The 24,868-nt window shown below is 33.4% G+C and overlaps 1 protein-coding gene across 1 annotated transcript; it reads right to left on the bottom strand.

The window, feature by feature from the left end:
• Positions 1 to 450: 450 nt before the first annotated feature.
• On the bottom strand, positions 451 to 24,560 carry LOC127716561 (glycine receptor subunit alpha-2-like). The gene is made up of 8 exons (XM_052222783.1): positions 24,456 to 24,560; positions 24,059 to 24,123; positions 23,475 to 23,542; positions 7,709 to 7,935; positions 6,092 to 6,174; positions 3,974 to 4,105; positions 3,037 to 3,401; positions 451 to 784 (listed from the first exon to the last, which is right to left on the bottom strand). The coding sequence occupies exons 1-8, from the start codon at positions 24,515 to 24,517 to the stop codon at positions 614 to 616; spliced, it is 1,173 nt and encodes a 390-aa protein (XP_052078743.1). The 5' UTR covers positions 24,518 to 24,560; the 3' UTR covers positions 451 to 613.
• Between the last annotated feature and the right edge of the window lie 308 nt (positions 24,561 to 24,868).

Below are 24,868 nucleotides of genomic sequence, written 5' to 3'. Positions count from 1 at the left end.
AAGGCCGTTTTTTGAACTCAAATTTTTTTATTTTTGTCGTTTGGTTGTTGTCTTATTGAAGTATACACAATATTTCCTTAGATACGTAATGTTTTCTTTAATTTACTACATAAAGTGTGTAACATGCGCGGACACGTCTTCAATGGAAGGCGGCCTGGAACTATATTTTTTAAGGGTAAAAATAATAACTCTGCCAATAACAGTTTAAATAATAAGTATAATGCACTATATTATTATGATTATATACAATTATGCATTAAATATCACTATAATGATAACAACTAGGATTATTATACCAACAGTATAATAGTCCCTGATAACAATTAAATAATTCTTAAATCTGCATAATGGCTTAAAATTCTCTCTTCACAAATAAACAAACAAAACATTACTTAGTATCTTGCTGTATGGCAAAATACTATCAACAATAAATATGCTATACAAAAACATTCATTTTTATTTTTTTGCAAACTTCTCCATTTAATGTAAACTGTTGGCATACCATGATATTGACAACGATGTGGGCATATTGTACTTGTGGACAAATGTTATTACACGAGGTTTGTTACAATATAATATAACAATGATCTTTTGAATGTAAATATTTGTTTTCTCAGTGCTGAAGTGTTTCTACTGGTTCCCAAATCAGATAAACAGACCAATAAAACATATTAAAAATAGTAAAAGTCGTAGGAAACAAGACACGGGAAAACTTATCAATTATCCTGGCCCTTTCTCTTCCTTTCAGACAACAGCATCTAAAATTTCTTTTATCAGTCTTTTCCTAAAAATGTAAAAACAGGCTACACATTCCCTAGAAATGTAAAACAAGGTGTACACAAAAACATTAAGAAAAAAAATTTCACAATGCTTTTTTGAATACTTTTAACAACAACGGCTTTTATAAGTTTCAAAACATTTAGTATAACACCTGGTATTGTGTATATACGGAAGCGGATAAGGGCCATTCAAAAAAAAAATTATGTCGTAATTACGACATAGCATGTCGTTATAACGACATCACTATGTCGTAATTTCGACATAACATGTCATTATAACGACATCGCTATGTCGTAATTTCGACATAACATGTCGTTAGATAACGACAACGCTATGTCGTAATTTCGACATATCATGTCGTTATTTCGACATAACATGTCGTAATTACGACACCACTATGTCGTAATAACAACATCGCTATTGTCGTAATAACGACATCGCTATATATATATATATAAAATTATGTATTATGATTGCCAAGAGACTAAATGACACAGAAATTAACAGCTATAGGTCATCATAATGCCTTCAATAATGATAAAAGCACCCGCATAGTCAGCTATAAAAGGGGGATGAAAGATACCAGAGGGAGAGTCCCCAAAATGACAGATGTTTAACAATTTAATTCAAAGGAGAAAAATAACGGTTTTAATAATGTACAAACAAAGACCGAAAATAAATATGTAACACAGCAACAAACGACAACCACTGAATTACATACTCCTGACCGCTATGTGATAATAACGACAACCTTAGAGTTCAACTTTTCACTTTTTGAAGCGATAGGAAATTCAAAATGGTCGTCAGTAAAGGCAAAGTTTGTAGCGTAAACAAATTTATATTATTTTTAGAGAATAATGAACACTATATGCAATCAAGCTTAATTAAAGTTATTTACTTGCACCTCAAGACTTTCACATACTAGAAATTTATTTTATAATCAAGTCAAATGAGACCCAGTTGAATAGGGGAGCAATTCAAGCTCCTTGGAGCCTCTAATTACGTTTGGCATGTACAGAAATTATGAAGTCCTCCATTTCCATTGCAGGTTCTGAATAAGATGAATTTTAAGCTTTTCCCAATAAAGACTATGTTAAGTTGCGACTCATAGTGTGACCTCTGTGCCTTCCTTTGTACACAATTGAATCTTAATGTACTACTGAGACTTGATGCAAATTATAACTGCATTGCTATTGTTGGTTTTAAATGAGATTCTTCAAGCGTCCTCCCCATTGAAGCCTTATAAAAACTTTGTACCCCAAGTTCTCTTAACCACTGTTCCCCAGGACAACTATTCCTACAAACTTAGGGGGAGGGTTTGGATCCCGCTAACATATTTAAACCCACCACATTCTGTATGTGTCTGTCCCAAGTTTTTAATTCAGTGGTTACTCACAAAGTAACAAGGCTAAGGTTGTTATAATGATAATAGCGATGTCGTTATTTCCACATGTTATGTCGAAATTACGACATAGCGATGTCATTATAACGACATGTTATGTCGAAATTACGACATATCGATGTCGTAATAACGACATGTTATGTCGAAATTACGACGTAGCGATGTCGTTATTACGACATGCTATGTCGTAATTACGACATATTTTTTTTTTGAATGGCCCTTATCGGCTTCCGTATAAATAAGAGCAAATGTGCATATCGTTTATATATTATTTATATTTTTTTCTTTAATTGAGAAAACTCCAAAGATATGTTGTACTTCTCATTACCACAATGCCGTCCTCTATTTCTCGATTGTGAAATTACCGATGCGACTTATCACCGTATTTTTACTTGCAATAAGTAACACAACGGGTGCCACTTGTGGAGCAGGAACTGATTACCCGTCCGGAGTACCTGACCTCATCCCTGGTTTTGATGTGATTCGTGTTTTCTGTGTAGTGATTTGTTATTGTCTTTCGTCATTTCGCCGTGTTTCTTTTAGGCCATGAGAGTTGTGTTGTGGTTTTATACGACCTATTCATTTTGATTGCTCCCAAGTATCAGTTATTCTACACACTTTTGTAAGTTTGTTTTAGACTTTGAGCACTCGAGTTCATCCTAATTTTTGGTGGAATTTGTGTTTTGAAGTTTAAGATTTCGGTTAAGTGTTTTTGTTGATCGTTGTTTATATGTTTGTCGTTCTTTTTTTTATCATGATGTTGCCTAGTTGTCTTCAACGTCCTGTATTTGATTGCTCCCATGGTATCTTCTCTATCTTTCCACTAACTAATAAGCCATTACAATTGTACATACCTCTTTCCCCACTCCATTAGTTTCGACATATGTTTCACGTCTCTTCTGTTTCCTATCATAAACATTAACAAGAGCATATTCTAACAGTGCAGCAAAGACGAACAGCATGCAGACACTCATCCAAATATCTATAGCTTTGATATACGATACTTCTGGTAACTTTGTACGTGACCCTGAACTCTGTGTTGTCATAGTGAGAACAGACAACAGTCCAATTGATATTCTTGCTGGTACTGCTTCTAAGCTGATCCAAAACGACACCCAGGATAGCATGACGATAAGAGCACTTGGGATGAACTCTTGTATCAGATGGTATCCATATTTTCTTGTGAAGTGTATTTTCATTGTGATACAAGTATATTTGACTGTAACAGACAGAAAATATTATATATATATATAGCAAAACAGAGCTTATCCCTTTTTCGTTAAATACATTGTTCTTATAATCGTTTTGTCATTTTCAGGTCACTGTATGCGTGACAGTAAAAATATAACACCATTTTGGAAGACTTCAATGTGCCATAAATGACACAAGAACTGTTTACCTAATTTGCAATGGGAATCTCAACCTATCCAAGTAAATCATGTTTTTCTATGTTTTGTTTTATGGCACATTGTTTTTTTCTGTTTTTCTTCTTTCAGTGATGACCAGTTCTGTCCCTTGATTTATGTGTACTGATACATGTAGTACCCTTGTTGTTTCAAACGTTTTATTGTATTATTCATTTCGTATGTTTTGAATATATTGGAGCTTTGAAATTCAGTATTACACTACATAATATGTGTGTCGCTCTTTAAAGACAATTTTGCATTTGGTCCTGTATTTCTCTCTCCTATTCAATCCGGGTAAATGTTGTACTAGTGTCAATGTTACTTGTAAGTTAGTAAAATTCAAAGACTTGAAGGCGTACCAGTCTATATATATATTGATACTTACTGCCAGCATACAACCTGTCACAGATAGCAGTGTTGATATCATCCAGTATAAACTGTGGTAAGGACATATTGGCTGCCAATTCTACAGGTACATTGTTCCATCTCAACATCAACCTGTCGGTACTGTAACCATCTATAAACGAATGTAAGAGATGGTCTAGTTTAAAGTTGTACTTTGGATGAGACAGAAGGCTCGAAACTCGTGATATTGAACTTCTTTGGGAGGTTCAACATCTTCTTTTTTTAAAGAATTTGTTTTAAAAAGTAAAGAAAAACAACATATATACGTCTCTGGTTACAATAACTTATTGTTTATTATGATTCAGACAAGTATAAACCAAGAATAAAATATGAAAAGGATATTTAAATGACAATAATGTATACTAGTTGTATGCATTTAAGGCTCGTTTAACTGCATCTAAATATAAAAAAAAAACAACATATAAATGTAGTATTTATACGTATGCGTCCAGAGAATCAGTAAATTGAAAAATATCGGCGAAAAATGTATGCTTTTACTTAAAAATGTGATTTTCAAAAATCCGTCCGGAGAATTTTGTTTAAAAATATGTTTAGTAACTGTAAATCTTTCCGTTTTACAGATATGAAAATATTATAGGGCAACCGGATTCGTTTTTACTGTCTTTATCAGTAAAGTATGAGTTGTGTATGAAAATACATTTTAAAATACGATTTTGCAGCGCGATGCTGTCACGACGTTACGATTATTTGTCGTTTTGGTTTTTTTTCACGCTAAATTTCGACATTTAATTGATTTCTACTGAAATAACGAATCCGGTAACCCCGTTATATTTTTATACCATTAAACCGGAAATTTTAACAGCAATACCATTGATTTTAATAATTTTCAAGAAAACAAAATCTTAAGTGATAAAATTCGTATCTTTACTTTCATTGTATATATTTATGTTTAAATTATAAATGTCAGATTCAATGTATCACTGAAATTATAGATGATAAGTATATAATTTTTATATTCAGTTCAACGAGTTCTAAATATTATTGTACACAATTTCATCAACATTCGAAATATCGTTCAATATATAGTCTTTTTGCCATTTACCGATTTGATTCCACTACGAAACACTTTTAGCACACATTGTCAGTTATAGACTCTCAACCGGACAAAATAAGCTGCTGTCCATTCAAAGCATAGTACTTTGAAATTGATATGCAGGGGGTTTTCACCAATTTGAAATAAAAAATAACCACTGGTATCAGAAGTTTATTTAGCTTAACAAAAGATTAAATATAATTAAAACATTTGAACATTTTTTACACACATTATGCACTGATAAATTTGCTCTTTTCACTAACTCTTCATTGTAAATGAAAATGTTTGTCCCTCCAACGGGAAACAACAAGTAAAAATAAATCTCTAATTACTCAGAATTGGCAAATGAACTATTACGTATACTTTTCTTGAATATTGTTTTTTTGCCACCTCTAATGCCGTACCTCTAAAAAAAACCAGCACAGTGATAAGTAGATATGGATAGTTTATGACGTCTGAACTTCAGAAGTCTGTTTCTTAAATAAGACATCGAATTGAATTAATTGATTTGACTAATGTTGAATGAATATAATTCTTTAAATGGGGCAATGTTGCATAAAAGATAACACCCACGTTAAACTTTTTATTTTATTTTTTAAGCAGTTTTAACGTTTTGACCCTATACATATATAAAATAACACCTTTTCCTAATACATGTAACTGTTATAGTAGCTATTTTAATGTTGTGTCGTTATACTGCTGTCCCTGGTTAATGGAGAATTGAGCGCCACCAAACATGTCTAGCCCTGCGATATTTATATATACCTGTCTCAAGTCAGGAGCCCGTATAAGTTGTAATATGTTTGCCTAATTTAATATAAACCAAGCCATTGATTTCCACTTTTGTCATCCCGAGACAATGTATAGCTCAACGTACGGCATGTGATGGGTTCATTGTTGGATGCCGTATGATAGCTATTGTTGTTTACACCTTTGGACTTAGGTCTCTGGTGAATGATATCTCATTGGCAATCATATCACATCTCTTTATTTTTATATATATTTTCATAAAACTCATACAAGTTAAAACTTAATGTTACTTACAGCTTTCTAAATCAACAGAACAAATCTGGAAATCCATAGGATACTTTAGGAGGTTCATCTGACATGATAAAGTTACGGATAGTCTGAAAAATTGGCAAATAGTAAATCTTATCATGACATTTTACTTCTTTACATAAAACAAAATCAATAAACGCGAGAAAGAAATGGCTTAAAAGTGAATAAAACTGAACAAATTTTAGTTTCATCTCTTAATACGGATAGACAAGTTTTACTCACAGGTACAAGACGAGATTTTTTTTATACATGAATATATTAAATACACTGTATTCAATATATATACGGATATAAAAAAGATCTCGCCTTGTACCTGTGGTTTTACTAAGATGTGAATTGTGTGTATGAAACCTCATTCTTCCAAAACCATTTAACATATACTAGTTGTGTGCAAAATCTATTGCAATGTCCATTTACAGCTCTTTGAATAGATTTAAGTAAATGAGATAACATTTTTGTTAAACTATTTGCTTTCCAAATAATTATATCATTTACACTTTTCTTCATTTCCGTCGTATCGAAAAGACCGAAGATGCAATATTGTTGCAAACAGATCCTATCTATTTGGAATAAAGGCAACAGTAGTATACCGTTGTTCAATAGTCATCAATCGATTATTAATAAGTGAAAACAAATTTCATCACCATCAGAAGTCAAACGCACTTCATGGACACACATTCGACGTAGTAGATAGTGAGAAATACGTACGACTCACTATCAACAAATTTCTAACTTTGACAAGGCGTATCAACCCCTACCATTGGTAATGCCTCTTAGAAACGTGGCTTTTTACCGAGAAATCTAGGTAGGTGCACACCGGTAACAGTTGGCAGATTATGCACCGTCATAGTAATATAAGCCTTAGAATACGCTTCTCGATTATTGGACCCGCCCCTTACCTCATAACAAGAGAATAGAACAAGTACATATACTAGCCGCACGTTTTTGTCTTCAACTAATAACAGGACTACTCTCCAGGACATGTTACCCTTTTAACTGGACCAAATTCAGTGGGATTTACTGCAACACAGCCGATGAAAACAACCAACAGCAGATGATTCCAATTGACACAAGAACTATAATTTAGGTGACAGTAAAACCGTAGCAGTACTAAATGTAGACAAACTAGAACGATCAGTGATTTTTATTATTATTCCCTCATCCAACAAAACAACGCGAAAATGGAACACACTACCAGAGTCTCTAGTGGACTCCGGTTCTCGGGAGCACTTCAGGGCTAAGTGAATACCACTAGCTGGACAAATCCATCTCAAGTAGACATCAGGATATCTAATTGTACAGAACATATTAATTGTACTGTACATACATGTACCATCCAGTATTGATAATTTCTTTCGGTTAGTTAAGTTGTTATCTGTATGCTTTAAATACGATCGAGAAATCGTACACTCAATTACAGAGTCCGACTTGTAACCGGGAGAAGAAGGAGGGTAGTTAAACATTGTATTATAAAAACCTACGACATCACTCATTTACCATGAAATGAATAAAAGTCTCTGATACTAAAATATCAACTAAACTGTCGAGTAAGCTTAAAATAAATATCTTATAATTAGGTAAAGGGGTGAAAAATGTAGTCACCTCATACTATAAACAATCTGACCATCGCTGTAGATATGTAATAGTTTGTTTGGTGTCGTGATATCATGGATCTTAGCTCTCTTCTCATTTACCATATAGAGATCAGGTACCCATACGCTATTCATTGCCTTCGGGTCCAGTTCAAGCGCCCGAACACCAGGAATTCTGTTGTACTGAAGACGTTTATCATACCATCTCTGTCTCAGTATCATAAACAGAGTGTATTCCTGTAATAAGTTCATATGTCATTAATACCTTGGTCCGGTATTTGTTCACCTTATCACCTTCATCCAAGGGCAGTATGTTTTTTATTGTACTGAATGCCTTTTGATTTAAAAGTGTGCACTATGTTATTTGAAGGACAATTGTAAAAAAATAACGTCATACATTAAGATAGTTTACTAATAACAACAACAAAACGACGGCAATGATGTAGAAATAAGAATCGGTAAACCTCGGCCGTAGCGGGTGTTAATTGTTTCGAATCGGGAAACTTCGGGCTCAGACGGGTGTTAATTTTAGGCTTTAACACCCGTTGCTAATATTATCACATGTTGCTATGGGTGGGCGGGGCTTATGAAAGGTTAGTGGAAATTAACAAATGCCGCGTGTCCAATGAAATGAATGGATAGTATAGTAAATTATCACCCTCGTATTAACCAATCAAAATCTTGCATTTTGACATGAAGTATAATAAAAAGTATTGCCAGCCTTTCAATATGTATATTGAATTATTGGTCCAACTAATTCAGCGTTGAAATGATAACTTTTTTTCTTTTTATGGGTCTTAATTTTTTATCTCGTGACGACGTTTCCTTTAGATCTATTCTAAGATTTTCAACCACAATATTTACAATTTTGCGGTAATACCAAAACTTTTAATTTCCCTACGCTTTATACTACTATTCCACATGCTCAATTGACAGATCAAGTATATAGACTACATATTATTCAAAAGAACATTTCTACAAAAATTGCAATTGTAGATTTTTTGTTTTTTAAAAGTCATGAACAATCTTACTTTGTGAAGAACCACACTGATTTAAACAACAAATACAACAAAGATATTATCAAAATGCTAGACTTTTTGATCTACACTATCATAATATCTAAGTCTGTAGGATTGATATTTCAATGACAGTCGGAATTCAAATGTGTACTTCAGGTTTATGCTCTTAATATATACAAGATAATAGAGTGAGTGTTCGAGCGAGAATTTCTCTAACTTAAATAAATTACTTTAAGAATATTTATCTAAAACTCATATTTAACTATTCAGCCTATTCTTTTATTGAGTCAGACGTCAGGCGCTACCCTTATATACCCTTTCTTTTGTTTTTGTCCCCAAGTTTTGTAGTAAACATATTTTGTCGGGTACTTGATTACGGATAGTGCTTGACGTCTTGAGCCGAACAGTTTTATCATTTTTTGTTTTTACTTGATTCAATTTCTGTATGCTGGTTCATATTCTGGACGCCAGTCTTTGCTCCTGTCAATTGGAAATAGGGATAACAAAAAAATGAAACTCAGAAAAGAAAAAATACTCAATACCAAACTCGTTCAAAGGGTATCTACACATCTCAATCTTCAAAATCGCTTATCTAAAAATACCACAATCGCTTACATTTTTAATGATAAAAATCGTGGTTACGCTTCTATCGATAAGTGTCATGCTAAAAAATGACTTACATGCCACCGTCTTTCAACCAACAATACGGCAAGGTCCACGTTTAATGGTCGCACATTTCCTTAAATTTTGAAACTGACATCAATTGAAAAAATAACAGTATTATCTATTTACTTACATGAAATAAATCGGGATTCGGTATTCAGTACGTAGGTGAAACCAGACGCTATTTATCTAAACGCACACAAGAAAATCTTTATCGTTTTAAAAGACCCCATAAATTTGAAAGTATCATTTATCAACTATTTGTTGGCTTACTGTTGTCTCGTGGACATTTATCCGATAGCTAATTACTAGTAGTTAAATCAAAGCTGTTTGTGAGGTGTATGTGTGAGTGTGTGTGTGTTAATTGCCCCCCCCTCCCCCAAATCCCCATGGAATTGACATTGGATTTCACATGTTCGCGTTTACATCTTCTGTAAATACTAAATGCAAAACTGATTGATCTACAATTATTAGTTAATTAAAACAAATTAACGACGTGTAAAAGAATGATCACAAATCAGTTGCGTATCAAACATTAATTGAAGATATTACTAGTTGAAAAACAGACCATGAAAATCATCTGTGGAATACTAAGGCAACGACCATTAATTTTCCCGAAAGGGGGGGGGGGGGGGGGGGGGTATAGTATTTGTTCCGTTTCACATTTGTTTCCTGCGATAGCAAGTGTCACATTACTTTTTTTCACATTTAACCTTAATATCAATAGAAAAAAAACTTCATCGCAAAATCTTTTTTTCCAAGATTTATTTCACATTACTTTTTCAAAACATTGCAGCATTCTTTTCTTGCAAATCTCGATGATCCACGTTGATAATTTGATGATAGCATACTCATTGAAAATAAAATTAATTGTGAATCTTGTCGTTAAATTTTACGGAAGCCGATAAGGGTCATTCAAAAAAAAATCGCTATGTCGTAATAACGACATATTATGTGGAAATAACGACATCGCTATGTCGTAATAACGACATATTATGTGGAAATAACGACATCGCTATGTCGTAATAACGACATATTATGTGGAAATAACGACATCCTTATGTCGTAATAACGACATCCTTATGTCGTTATAACGACATCTATATCGTAATTACGACATCGCTATATCATCTATAACGACAACCTTAGAATTGCTACTTTGTGAGCATCGACACACTATGGGAAACAACATTTGCATCTTTATTTTAACAACCACTTATCAGAATTGAATCAAACTTGATATGCGTGTGCACTATATGGTCCTATTCAAGTGTTGCTTCTTAGTTACCCATTGGTTTAAACACATGACCGCCAAGGGACTTTGAAAACATCGATGTTCAAAATCTTCTTCTCAAGATCGCTGAAATGACTTGAGTTTAAACTTAGTATAAATATACAATGTGTACCTAGTATCCAGGTCCTTAAAAAGAGTTTTTACGTTTTGAGCTGATCCAAAGTTAAAAATGGCCACCAGTGAGGGCAAAGTTTGTATCAAAAACCTATCGTAAACATATTCATTTTTGAGAATGATAACCACTGAATTTAATCAAGCTTAATTAATATTAAAGTTAGTTACTCCATATGTCTGCACATAATAGAACTTTATTTCATGATCAAGTCTAATGAGACCCATTGAAATGGTGAACGATTCAGGCTCCTTGGAGCCTCTATTTATATTTGGCATGTATGTAGATCACATCAAGAAGATGTGTTTAGTACCCGAAGGACTATGTGTGCTATTGCAATCGATTGTCGTCCGTCGTCTCCTGTAGTTACCATTAAACTTTTATTAAAGATTACAAAAATCACAAAATGTTGATAAAAGTTTAGCCACCGTCGCCGAAAAATCAATTCCTTTGTTTTGTTATTTTTGACGTTCATCGCAGGCAAGGCAAACATCTGTTATTTCGCTATGTGGTCTATTTGTATAGTATTGTGGAAATAATTGCATAAAGTTCGAGATTGCAGGTGAGTTACGTAAGCGCGTAACTTTTTTTTATATCCTGTGGTGTTTGTCGTTGATGAAATATGTTCGTTGTTGTTCTGCAGTTTACATGTTTTGCGACTATTACTACACTGTAGTATATTATTTGTTTGTGCGTTTCTCTGTGATGAATGTTCTTGCGTGTGTTTGATCTGTATTTCTGTCACGTAGTTTTATCATTTCAGCGACATTTTTAACATTGTCATAAAGCGGGAGGTTTGGCTAGCCATTAAACCAAGTTCAACCCACCATTTGTTCTTAAAATGTCCTGTACCAATTCAGGAGTATGACAGTTGTTATCAAATAGTTCGTTCTATGTATTTTAAGGGTTTATTTTTGTTCACTTTAGTGTTCCTGTTGTTCGTTTATTTTCCTCTTACAGTTGATATGTTTCCCTCGGTTTTAGTTTGTAACCCGGATTTGTTTTCTCTCAATCGATTCATGACCTTTGAACACCGGTATACTACTGTTGTCTTTATTTAGTAACAGTGTCCATGCTGTTGGTTGCCGGTCAAAATGGACGGACTTCAAGTGATGACAATACATGTAGCTATCCCAAAAAATGTTTAGAGGACACAACTCAGGTATGGGTCAAACTGATCTTTCTGAAATGTTCAGCATAGGTCCATTTTTCATGATGAATCCTCAACAGATTTGGGATAAATGTAACGATATTCGAGACATTATCAAAAAACTAATGTGTGACCATTATGTCCTATTTTTTCAAGATAATAACAGCGGCTGGGTTTTAAGGAGTCGAAAATCAAAGCACGTCTTTTGTGAAGGAAGCATTTAACAAGGAAAAATCAAACTATAACTTTTAAAGAATTTTACACATTAGTTTCAAAGGAGATTTTTAAAACACGCTTACGACAGACGACGACGGACAACAAACGATGGCAATCGCTCGCATACCACTTCGAGTACGAGACACAACTTCCTTAGGTGATAGGTGAAGGTCAGGGGATCCATTAGGCTCGATTATAAGGGGTCCAAAGTTTAACATAGGCCCCAATGGAAAAAGCTTTGAAAATCTTCTCCTTAAGAACTACCAGGCCATATTGGATCAATCTTAGAGAATGGATGATCCTTATATGATGAGGATTAAATATAAAAAAAGAAGATGTGGTATGATTGCCACAAGAAACCAAATGACAAAAGAAATTAACAACTATATGTACAAAAAACAAACGAAAAACAAATATGTAACACATCAACAAGCAACAACCACTGAATTACAGGCTCCTGACTTGGGACAGGCACAGAGATACAGAATGTGGCGGGGTTAAACATGTTAACGGGATCCTAACCCTCCCCTAAGTTTGTAGGAATAGTTGTCCTGGGGAACATTGGTTTAAAGAACTTTGGGTTCAAAGTTTAATACAGGCTTCAATGGGGAGGACGCTGTAAGAATCTCATTAAGAACTAACAGTAGCAATGCAGTTATAATTTGCATCAAGCATCAGTAGGCCATTAAGATGCAATTGTGTACAAATGAAGGTACATAGGTCCATGGGTCTGAGCACTAGGAGTCCAAAGTTTAACATAGTCTTTATTTGGAAAAGCTTAAAATTCATCTTCTTCAGAATCTGCAATGGAAATGCAGTCATATTTTACACGAATCTGTACATGCCAAACATAACTAGAGGCTCCAAGGAGCCTGAATCGCTCCCCTGTTCAACTGGGTCTCATTTGACTTGATTATAAAATAAAGTTCTAGTATGTGCAAGTAAATAATTTTAACTAAGCTTGATTGCATTTAGTGTTCATTATTCTCCAAAAAAAGATGAATTTGTTTACGCTACAAACTTTGCCCTCACTGACGACCATTTTGAATTTTCTATCGCCTCAAAAAGTGACAACGCTAAGGTTGTCGTAATTATGACAAAGCGATCAGGAGCCTGTAATTCAGTGGTTGTTGTGTTACATATTTGTTTTTTTTTTCATTTTTTGTACATTAATAAAGCCGTTAGTTTTCTCGTTTGAATTAAATTGTTTAACATTTGTCATTTCGGGGCCTTTTATGGCTGACTATGCGGGGGCTTTGCTCATTATTGAAGGCATTATGATGACCTATAGTTGTTAATTTCTGTGTCATTTAGTCTCTTGGCAATCATAATACATACTCTTTGTTTATATATATAGCGATGTCGTTATAACGACATAAGGATGTCGTTATTACGACATAGTGATGTCGTTATTACGACATAAATTATTTTTTTCGTATGACCCTTATCGGCTTCCGTAAAATTTAGAGTATCATACTCAATAATTTCATTGAAATGTTAATGGTGAAACGCATGCTTAAACAATTCCCGCGCAAATGTGTGTAATCGTGGTTAACATACATTTGTAAGTAACTTATCGGACGTAAGTGTATTTGAAACTATATTTCTTTATTCAGATATTAAGAGCGTGTTTTATTTGCGATATGCTTAAATTTTTAAAGATACGTTTGATTCAGAAAAGAATTATGTTTAACCGAATACAAAAAAACTCGAAGTGTTATCATGGAAATGTAATACATGCTACCTTTACGTTCGTTCGTATACCTTTCGTCAATATGTAAGAAAGCACTAGTTCAACCTTGTTTTGAAGTAGTAAATAAGCAGCCTGGGGAATCGCATACAAAGTTTGTACGATCACGGAATATAATTGAATTAAATTGGATTAAAAAATTGCAGACATTCTATCCTCTCGGTCTTAATGATAATATCATGGGAATTGGTAATGTATCAAGAACCGATTCTGTTAACATTTTGGATATAGTTTCTAAAACTGTTCGCAAAAACCGTTCTCATGGACGTAGAATAAATCGTAATCAGACAAAATTTCGTACTAACAATACAAATATTTCGGACCTAATTACTATTTCAAAAAACAACGGCAGACATTATCTGTTAACCAATCTCTGTTCTTTACCTGTTAATAAATTACATTCAATTTTAAAGGATTGCAACACAATTCCATATTGCAGTCCTAAGTATGATATCGTCCAAATTATAATTGCATATTGTTATTCTAAACTGTTTCCCAAATTTGATCGCCCCGAAGACCATAAATAAACATTTCATTAAAATCAAATATTTCAATAAAGGTTTTGATTTTTTAAATATTGCCGGTATTTTTAATGATCATTCCGTAAAAGAACAAATTCCTGTCATCAAATTGCAGTAATTCCGAAAACATTTATGGCCCCAGTTCCCATGTTATAACAGGAGACCTTAACATCGTCCAGGACCGAGAGTTGATATTATTCCTCAGTAAAGGACCTAAATATCGTTTCCCGTCAGTTATTAATTGGAATGAGTGTCTTAACATCATCCACGACTCACTACGTACTTACTGCACGAAATGGATAAAACGAGAAAAAGCTGACACAAAATCCTTAGATTCTTTTTTTAATTCAGTAATGAACATAGTTGACATTCGTATTAAACATTTTAAAGAACATTTTACTCCTAACAACAACCACAATAGCCCTATTTCTCATATCAAACATAAGCTAAAAGAACTCGCCAAGGAATTTGTTTTTTCCCGGCTGATAAGGCTGCCAATAATATCATTATTGCTTGACGTAAATTTTACATTGAGGTTCTGCAAAAGGAAATCACGAATTCACCAACATTCCAACTGACTCCATTTTCGAAAAAATGACATCTGTAACAAACATAAACTTTTAGCTTCCTCTTTACAAGCAGAACCAAATACAATGAAAGTTCCAACTATGTACTGGCTTCCGAAGCTGCACAAAACACCTTACAAATATAGATTTATTTCGTCTTCAAGCCATTGTTCCACTACTAAACTGTCTATTCTACTTACTAGTACACTTGGTACAAAACCTGGTAATAAATTGTTCAAATAATGCCTTTGAAAATAGTGGAACTAGTTTTTTTTGGAGTGTCAAAAAATTCGTTGGAATTAAGTTGCATGCTCATATTGAATTTCGAATCCGTTCAGAGTTTTGATTTTTCTACCCTATATACCATTTTGCCTCATAATCTCGTTAAGAAAACTAGAGGCTCTCAAGAGCCTGTGTCGCTCACCTGTATTTACTGATACTTTGGAAATCATGTAAAATAAGGTTAAAATCATAATTAATAGTATTAGATATTAGATATTATAATGATATCTAAGATAATAACAAAAAACTGCAAAATTTCTGTAAAATTACTAACTCGGGGCAGCAACCCAACAACGGGTGGTCGGATTCGTCTGAAAATTTTAGGGCAGATAAATCTAAATCTGATGAACATTTTTGCCACCTGTCAGATTTGCTCTAAATGATTTAGTTTCAGAGATATAAACCAAAAACTGCATTTTACCCCGATGTTCTATTTTTAACCAAGTCGGCCATGACGGTTGAAAGGCGGGGTCATCGGGCACATTTTTTAAACTAGATACCCTAATAATGATTATGGCCAAGTATGGTTAAATTTGCCTCAGTAGTTTCAGAGAAGAAGATTTTTGTAAAAGATTACAAAAATTTACGAAAATTTGTTAAAAATTGACTATAAAGGGCAATAACTCCTAAACGGGTCGACTGACAATTTTGGTCATGCTACTTATTTGTAGATCTTACTTTGCTGAACATTATTGCTGTTTACAGTTTATCTCTATCTATAATAATATTCAAGATAATAACCAAAAACTGCAAAATTTCCTTAAAATTACCAATTCAGGGGCAGCAACCCAATAACGGGTTGTCCGATTCATCTGAAAATTTCAGGGCAGATAGATCTTGACCTGATGAACAATTTTATCCCATGTCAGATTTGCTTTAAATGCTTTGGTTTTTGAGTTAAAAGCCAAAAACTGAATTTTACCCCTATGTTCTATTTTTAGCCGTGGCGGCCATCTTGGTTGGTTGACCAGGTCACGCCACACATTTTTAAAACTAGATAACCAAATGATGATTGTTGCCAAGTTTGGTTTAATTTGGCCACGTAGTTTCAGAGGAGAAGATTTTTGTAAAAGATTACTAAGATTTACGAAAAATTGTTAAAAATTGACTATAAAGGGCAATAACTCCTAAAGGGGTCAACTGACCATTTCAGTCATGTTGACTTATTTGTTAATCTTACTTTGCTGAACATTATTGCTGTTTACAGTTTATCTCTATCTATAATAATATTCAAGATAATAACCAAAAACAGCAAAATGTCCTTAAAATTACCAATTCAGGGGCAGCAACCCAACAACAGGTTGTTCGATTCATCTGAAAATTTCAGGGCAGATAGATCTTGACCTGATAAACAATTTTACTTCATGTCAGATTTGCTCTAAATGCTTTGGTTTTTGAGTTATAAGCCAAAAACTGCATTTTACCACTATGTTTTATTTTTAGCTGTGGCGGCCATCTTGGTTGGTTGGCCGGGTCACGCCACACATTTTTTAAACTAGATACCCCAATGATGATTGTGGCCAAGTTTGGTTTAATTTGGCCCACTTGTTTCAGAGGAGAAGATTTTTGTAAAAGATTACTAAGATTTACGAAAAATGGTTAAAAATTGACTATAAAGGGCAATTTCTCCTAAAGGGGTCAACTGACCATTTCGGTTAAATTGACTTATTTGTAAATCTTACTTTGCTGAACATTATTGCTGTTTACAGTTTATCTCTATCTATAATAATATTCAAGATAATAACCAAAAACAGCAAAATTTCCTTAAAATTACCAATTCAGGGGCAGCAACCCAATAACGGGTTGTCCGATTTATCTGAAAATTTCAGGGCAGATAGATCTTGACCTGATGAACAATTTTACCCCATGTCAGATTTGCTCTTAATGCTTTGGTTTTTGAGTTATAAGCTAAAAACTGCATTTTACCCCTATGTTCTATTTTTAGCCGTGGCGGCCATCTTGGTTGGTTGACAGGGTCACGCCACACATTTTTAAAACTAGATACCCCAATGATGATTGTGGCCAAGTTTGGTTAAATTTGGCCCAGTAGTTTCAGAGGAGAAGATTTTTGTAAAAGTTTACGGACGACGGACGACGGACGACGGACGACGGACGCAGGACGACGGACGACGGACGCAAAGTGATGAGAAAAGCTCACTTGACCTTTCAGGTCAGGTGAGCTAAAAATCACACACCTAATTAAATTGGCATTTAGCACAAATATCGATTTTGTCATCAACAAACTAAAACATAATTAAATTTGCATTCTTTTCAAATGTTTTTTTGGATGTATAAATACACATCCACGTTCATTATCTATATATAACATTATACATATTTATTATAAGGTTAAATCCAAACTATCCTTCTGCTTGTCGATACTTTTATTTTGGCATTGCACAAGTCATGTAATCTTTGACTGTCCATGGCGTTATAACACTAAATCCCTGGGATGTGTTTGAGTTGATTTTAGTCTCTGATGCATGATTTTTTTATTATCAATTGTTTTTGGCATTTAACTAGCTTTCAGTTACTGCGAGTACTCTCAAATCGTACTTTCGTGTTAATTTGACCTGCTGATACAATTTGTAATACATATTTGTTATTCAATGTTTACTTGTTTTGTGTTATATCTCGTCTCACTATTTTTAATATGTAGAATCTTTGATAAGTATTTAGTATGACGATAAATTTTCACTGATGTTCTCGTACTATGAACAACAAATTTATTTATTTTGTAAAGAATATCTCCGTACTAACAGCAAAATTAATATATATAAAGGAGTAGGCCCGGTAAGACTCCTTTTTGGCCCCAAAATATATAACTTCAAAAATTTGTTAAAAATGTAAACTTTTAGCTATTTATTGGAAAGTTAAATACTTTTATTACATAAATATGGACTGTTTTTGACATTACACTGCACATTTATCAGGAACTAGCATCATTAATTCATGCAAAATTACTGAAATCTTCACAATTTCAGCATTTGTGCTAATTTTTAGACGGTTTTTGTCTAAAATGGAAGTGGCCGCACTTGTGTTCAGTCTTAATATTTCAATATACTGTGGATTCATTATTATTCGTTGGATACCAATTTTCGTGGATTTCGTGGGAACAAGTGAACCACGAAATTAAATGTTCAACGAATACCAAATTTTCTATAGGCTTGCATGCATACTTCGGCAAAACCACGAAATTAAATATCCACGAACATGTAAGTTTTCTTCAATCCACGAAAATTGGTACCCATGAAAATAAATGAATCCACAGTATGTTGAATTTGATGATGAAATTTAACATATATAAAGGTTGAGAATGAACACGAATGCGGCCACTTCCATTTAAGACAAAAACCTTCTGAAAAGTGACAGTTTGTGGCATATGTGATAGATTTTTCATATTTAAGCCTGAATTTAGGCGTCTTTAATAACCCAATCCGATAAATTCTTTTACATAAACTAATTGAATTGACTGAAGAAGACACTTAAGTGTTTCAAAAATGTCAAAAATGTTACATCAGATGTACTTTAAATTTTAGGCCAAAATAAGCCCTTACCGGACCCTCTCCTTTACCTGTGTACGTTATTTTATTTAACGCAATTTTATCCAAGGTTATAGTTGTCTTTTTGACATTGTTTTACATCCCCCTTTTTTATTTAATATTGTATTTATATTGTGTCATAGATCAAATTTATTCATTCAGTGTATGTTTTCTTGTTTTTGTTGATATGTCTTTTTGATTGAGTACTTCTATTTTAGGTTAGGGTGAAGGTTGGCGCCTGTTTAAATCCACTGCATTTATTTGCACCTGTCCTAAGTCAGGAACCTGTTATAGTGTTTGTCGTTTGTTGATGTGGTTCTTAAGTGCTTCTCGTTTTTTTTTTATATAGATTAGACCGTTGGTTTTCCTGTTTGAATTGTTTTACACTAGTCATTTTTTTTGCCCTTTATTGCTTGCTGTTCGGTTTGAGCCAAGCCTCCGTGTTGACGGCCGTACTTTGACCCATAATTGTTTACTTTTTACACGTTGTGACTTGGATGGAGAGTTGTCTCATTGGCACTCATACCACATCTTCTTATTTCTTTTTAAAAAGTCAGAATGCGAATATATATATATTCAAACTCTTTTATGTCATTTTTTAGTAATAACAAACAAAAGAACTATGTCAATTGGACCTGCTTTGATACGATAACTGCACTTGAATTTTTACTGGATGACATTTTTGTTTGCTATGGAGATTCCGTATATCGTCAAGTTATCGGAATTCCAATGGGGACTAACTGTGCACCACTTATTGCGGACCTGTTTCTGTATTGTTTTGAGTTACATTTTATGACAAAAACAGCAAAGACCCATCGAAACAACATTTGATCCAAAAATTTAAGAACACTTTTAGATATTTGGATAATATATTGGCTCTCAATAATGACGACTTCAGTATGTACACTAAAGAGATTTATCCTGCTGATCTGACTTTAAATAAAGCTAATACTAACAATGAACACTGCCCTTTCCTGGATCTTGATATCTATGTATTTAACGGAAAGCTTAATACCAAAGTTACGATAAAAGAGATGAATTTTCATTTCCTATTGTTAATGGTCCATTTTTAGATGGTGACGTTCCCTTGTCACCATCTTATGGTGTTTATACATCTTAACTTGTTCGATTCGCTCGTGTAGTTAACAACGTATTTGATTTTAACAAAAACAAATCTCTGTATAACGGAAAAATTATTACACCAGGGCTTTTGATATCACAAAGTAGTCAAAACATTTACTAAATTTCATCATCGGTACAAGGACATCATTCGTAAATATAAATCAACATGCACACATCTTATACGTTCAGGTATTTCAGATCCAGTCTTTTATGGTAATATTCTATACAAATCACAAAAATTTCGTCATTCACTTCAAAAGCTAACCAAACCTTTGAATAGACTTATTCAGAAGGGATATAGTTATCTTACTGTTGTCATTAATTTCATTAAAAATTGCATATGTTGGAATTAATATTGATTCACTCATAGGGGCTTTGCATCGGAAATAAACACATTTATTCTAAAACAGTTGTTGGCATGATACGGGTTATTTTCTTCTCATATATTTTATGTTGGTATGATACTAAACCCCTAAAAAGTAAAATCACAAAAATACTGAACTCCGAGGAAAATTCAAAACGGAAAGTCCCTAATCAAATGGCAAAATCAAATGATAAAACACATCAAACGAAAGGACAACAACTGTCATATTCCTGACTTGGTACAGGCATTTTTAAAATGTAGAAAATGGTGGATTGAACCTGGTTTTATAGCGCTAAACTTCTCACTTGTATGACAGTCGCATCAAATAACGGAAGGGATTGTACTTGATTTTCATAAGACGAAGACATAATTTTTCAATCAGTTTAATTGAGGTCTGGAGCTGGCATGTCAGTAACTGCTAGTCCTTTGTTAATTTATGTATCATTGTCAGTCCGAAGTCAGGAGCCTCTGGCCTTTGTTAGTCTTGTATGTTTTTTTTAATTTTAGTTCATTTATATGTTTCGGAGTTAAGTGTGACGTCCATTTTCACTGAACTAGTACACATTTTTGTTTAGGGGCCAGCTGAAGCCCGCCTCCGGGTGCGGGATTAACGCTGTGTTGAAGACCCATGGGTGGCCTTCGGCTGTTTTCTGTTCTTTGGTCGGGTTGTTGTTTCTTTGACACATTCCCCATTTCCATTCTCAATTTTACTATTTTACCCTGATTGCCGAATTGTTTTTGTACTCATATAACGCAGAATTCATACACAATTTCCTCATAGACAAACAAAAGAATCTTGCTCAGTTCTGAAATTTGACTTTAAGATGTTTTGATGATGTTCTGTTAATCAGTAACAAACATTCTAGTGAGTGCTTGCATTTCATATATTCAAGTGAACTCGGGGTAAAGGATACTGCCAAAACTACTGTTGTAGGATTGATGTCTCATTGACATAATTTCCATTCTTATATCCATTGTTCTTTGGCCACACTAGAGCCAAAATATCCGAAAGTTTTGATTTGATATAACTCGATGAAGTGTATCATATACTTATATATAAATAAAGAACAACGAACCTAAGAACGGCGTTTTGAAAAACGTCAACGTGATATCGATCCTAGAACACATTAAATCGCAAATGATATCTACAAGGTAATATGTACTTCAACTGCAGTAACCAAGTGTAACCAAGGGGCCAGCTGAAGGACGCCTCCGGGTGCGGGAATTTCTCGCTGCATTGAAGACCTGTTGGTGACCTTCTGCTGTTGTCTGTTCTATGGTCGGGTTGTTGTCTCTTTGACACATTCCCCATTTCCATTCTCAATTTTATATTAATACTAGTACTAAGCTCTAAAAAGTCCAGGCCGGGGTTATATAAAATTATGGTTTAATTTAACAGATTACTAAAAAAATATGCTATTAACACAAAAAATGTTTTTAAAAGGACAAGAAGCACGGAGATATAAATTAAAAAAAAATCCAGACCAATTACGAGTTTTCTACTTATGACGTGTACATTTACATAAGCGGGATTTAATCAGTTTTCAAACACTATCCTTTATGATCGGTTTCAGTGGGATGCCAAACAGTACATAGCGGCACTAACAGTAAATACAAGCTCAATACAAATATAACAGACGACACAAACAAGGGTACACACGTGCGTCATTTTTTGCAATATCCAAAGAAAATTTGTGAACATAATTCCAGTGCTGCAGGGAACATAACTTAATCTTTGTAATCTTATTTATGTTATAATGCTTTCAGTATGCACACCACAGTTTCTTAATGAACTCATCATAGATACCTGATTTAACATTTTGTACGCCTGACGCGTGTTTCGTCGACGATCGAATAAAAAAATTTAAAAACGCCAAATAAAGTACGAAAGTGAACAGCTAAATTTATCTTTATCTGTCATACTGGAGTTCAAAAGACTCAAATTCATAAGACGTCCATGTGCATTTAAACAAAATAGCTCAATTATATATTTGTTTTTCAAATTTTTAATAAGCGAGTTGTTGGGAACTGGAAATCATCACGATTGTCAAAGATTTTAGTTGAATTGTCCGTCTGTGTCAAAATCTTGGATTGACGGAATATCATTAATGTATTTGAAATTAAAATTAAAGAATTGAGAAAGATGGTTTTTCTTTTTGTATTTGAGGAAATTTTGTATTAATTCTGCTTCATATGAGTACAAGTAGAACCCATCTGAATATCGGTTGTCATTGAAATATCAATCCTACAAACTTAAATATGGTGTCGAACAAAATGTCTACAATTTTAATGAACATACCTGTTGCAAGGACATATCTATGTTGAGTTAACACATTGGCTCTTAGTTTAAAAGCGCGTTTAAAAGACAAATTGTAAGATTTCTAAACAATTGATAAATATATTGTTATTTTTCTTTATAGATAAATACATAAATTGGAATTTTTAGGGCTCCGCCGAATGGCGCGTCGCCCTATATTGATTAGTCTGTCCGTCCGTCTGTCCGTCCGTCCGTCCGTAACAAATTGTGTCCGCTCTATATATAGAGAACCGTTATAATTTCATACTTTATACTTGACATGTATATTAACCAACACCTGACTGTGTGTCATAATGTTTGTACAACTTCCAAGGTCAAATTTCAAGGTTAAAAACTTTGGTTTCAGTTGACGACCCCATTTCCTATGTTAAAGATCGTGTCCGCTCTATATCTTGAACCGTTATGATTGCAAAGTTTATACTTGACATGTATATCAACCAACACCAGAGGGTGTGTCATAATGTATGTACATTTTCCTAGGTCAAAGGTCAAGGTCAAAAACTTTGGTTTCAGTTGACAACCCCATGTCCTATGGTAAAGATATAAATGTTTTACCACATGTTATTCACAGCGGGGCCCACAGAGATAGCTCCCATCTCAATCATGTCTAGTTGACTCGTAATTTCTATCAAAATAAGAATTATTTTTTTAATTCCGTCTAGCAGACATGGGTTTAGATAAAAAAAATTGTACGACGACATAGTTTGTATGTATTTTAGACTGTTAAGTTAAAGGGAAATCACAATAATTTATACAAGAAACATATTTTTTTTAACATTGTAATTATAATGTTATTGAATTAATTACATTACAATTAAATATATTTGTCACAGGTTAGAATGTAAGTAAACCACTCACCATTGCTGAATCACTGACAGAGTCTATACCTAGAATGTACAACTGAACGAGAGCTTTAACCGGTTCATCTGAAATATTAGTATATCACGAAAAATGAGACTTAAGTTTGAAATCATATCATTCATGTAATAGTTAATAAGAGGAGACAAAACCAGTTAAAAAGAGCATAAATAGAGAATATCATATGGCTTTTTCAATATCACATCCGTATCATCACGGATGGCTGATACAGCTCGATTGATGTTGACCGTATTACACATACAATTTATCTGTGTTTACTACTAAGTATATAATAAAGCATATTATCATGAAAACGTCGTTGGTCTGTTATTTTGTAATTATCATAAAGGCACCTTGAAAGAGGTATCTGCAAATATACATTTCACAAGAAAAGTGAACGCGCATAGAATTTTTTTTTGGGAAATGGTGAAGATATCTTATAGATAATCAAGACTCTATATTGGAAATTATTCGAAGTCTTGGCGTTGAATTACATTGTAGCCATTCATATTATCCAAAATCAACAATTGAGTTTACTATTTCGACAAACAATATGTTTTTTTGTATGTTAACAGATAACTTACCATCGTTAAATGTTGGTGGAATTGTAGAGTCATAATTCCTAAACAGTTCACGCAAAGTTTCTTCTCTGTAAACAGACATTTTCTATTTTTAAAACAAACACATATAAAGTTTTGGTTGCGGCTAGGTTTAATTTTGACCGTAGCCTCGCTCGGAAAATCGATTTAAAACTGAAAATTAGTCGGCACTAAATATTAAAAAAAATAATAAAAAAACAAATAGAATAGAATGAAATAAAATAAATGTACAAAAACAAACAAATAGAATAGAATAAAACACACAAATAAAATAAAATAAAATAAAATAAATGTAAAAAAAAACATATGATATCTTATATTTAAGATTTCATAAAAAAAAGAGTAACCTATCAAATTTAATAAAAAGATCAACAAAAGTTACCTTGTCAAATTTGCAGTTTCACAGTTAAGCACAAGCTGTAATAGCAACAATGTAACTATCATTTTTCTTTTTTCTCTGATGCAAAACAAGACCTACAGTGACTTTCTTGTTTTTACAATGACTGGTAGTAAATACTCAGAATACAATATATCATATGTTCTGTTGATCTTTCTTTTGAAATTGTCTTATTACATGACAAAAATACAAAAATTTGCACCTGCATCCAGGTAGGCAACAATAAATTATGATAATATGCAATCGTTATTTTATCATTAGATGTACTTAACATGGTAAATTGGAGTTTAAAAAGGAAGCTTAATCTGACACAGGTACAAATAATGTAGCAAATTGTCACCTATACATGCTGAGATCATCGTTTAATGTCTATCAATTCAAATTTGAAAAATAGCCAT

Source organism: Mytilus californianus, unplaced genomic scaffold, assembly GCF_021869535.1.
Source record: "Mytilus californianus isolate M0D057914Y unplaced genomic scaffold, xbMytCali1.0.p SCAF_9, whole genome shotgun sequence".
NCBI lineage: Eukaryota > Metazoa > Mollusca > Bivalvia > Mytilida > Mytilidae > Mytilus > Mytilus californianus.
The sequence above is the reverse complement of the archived record's forward strand: the minus strand, read 5'-3'. Positions and strand labels throughout refer to the sequence as shown.

Coding starts and splice junctions, on each gene's coding strand:
- LOC127716561 (XM_052222783.1), bottom strand. CDS start 24,517: ATGATAGTTACATTGTTGCTATTACAGCTTGTGCTTAACTGTGAAACT. Junction 24,124..24,455: donor GAAACTGCAAATTTGACAAG/GTAACTTTTGTT, acceptor GTCTGTTTACAG/AGAAGAAACTTTGCGTGAAC. Junction 23,543..24,058: donor TCCACCAACATTTAACGATG/GTAAGTTATCTG, acceptor CTAATATTTCAG/ATGAACCGGTTAAAGCTCTC.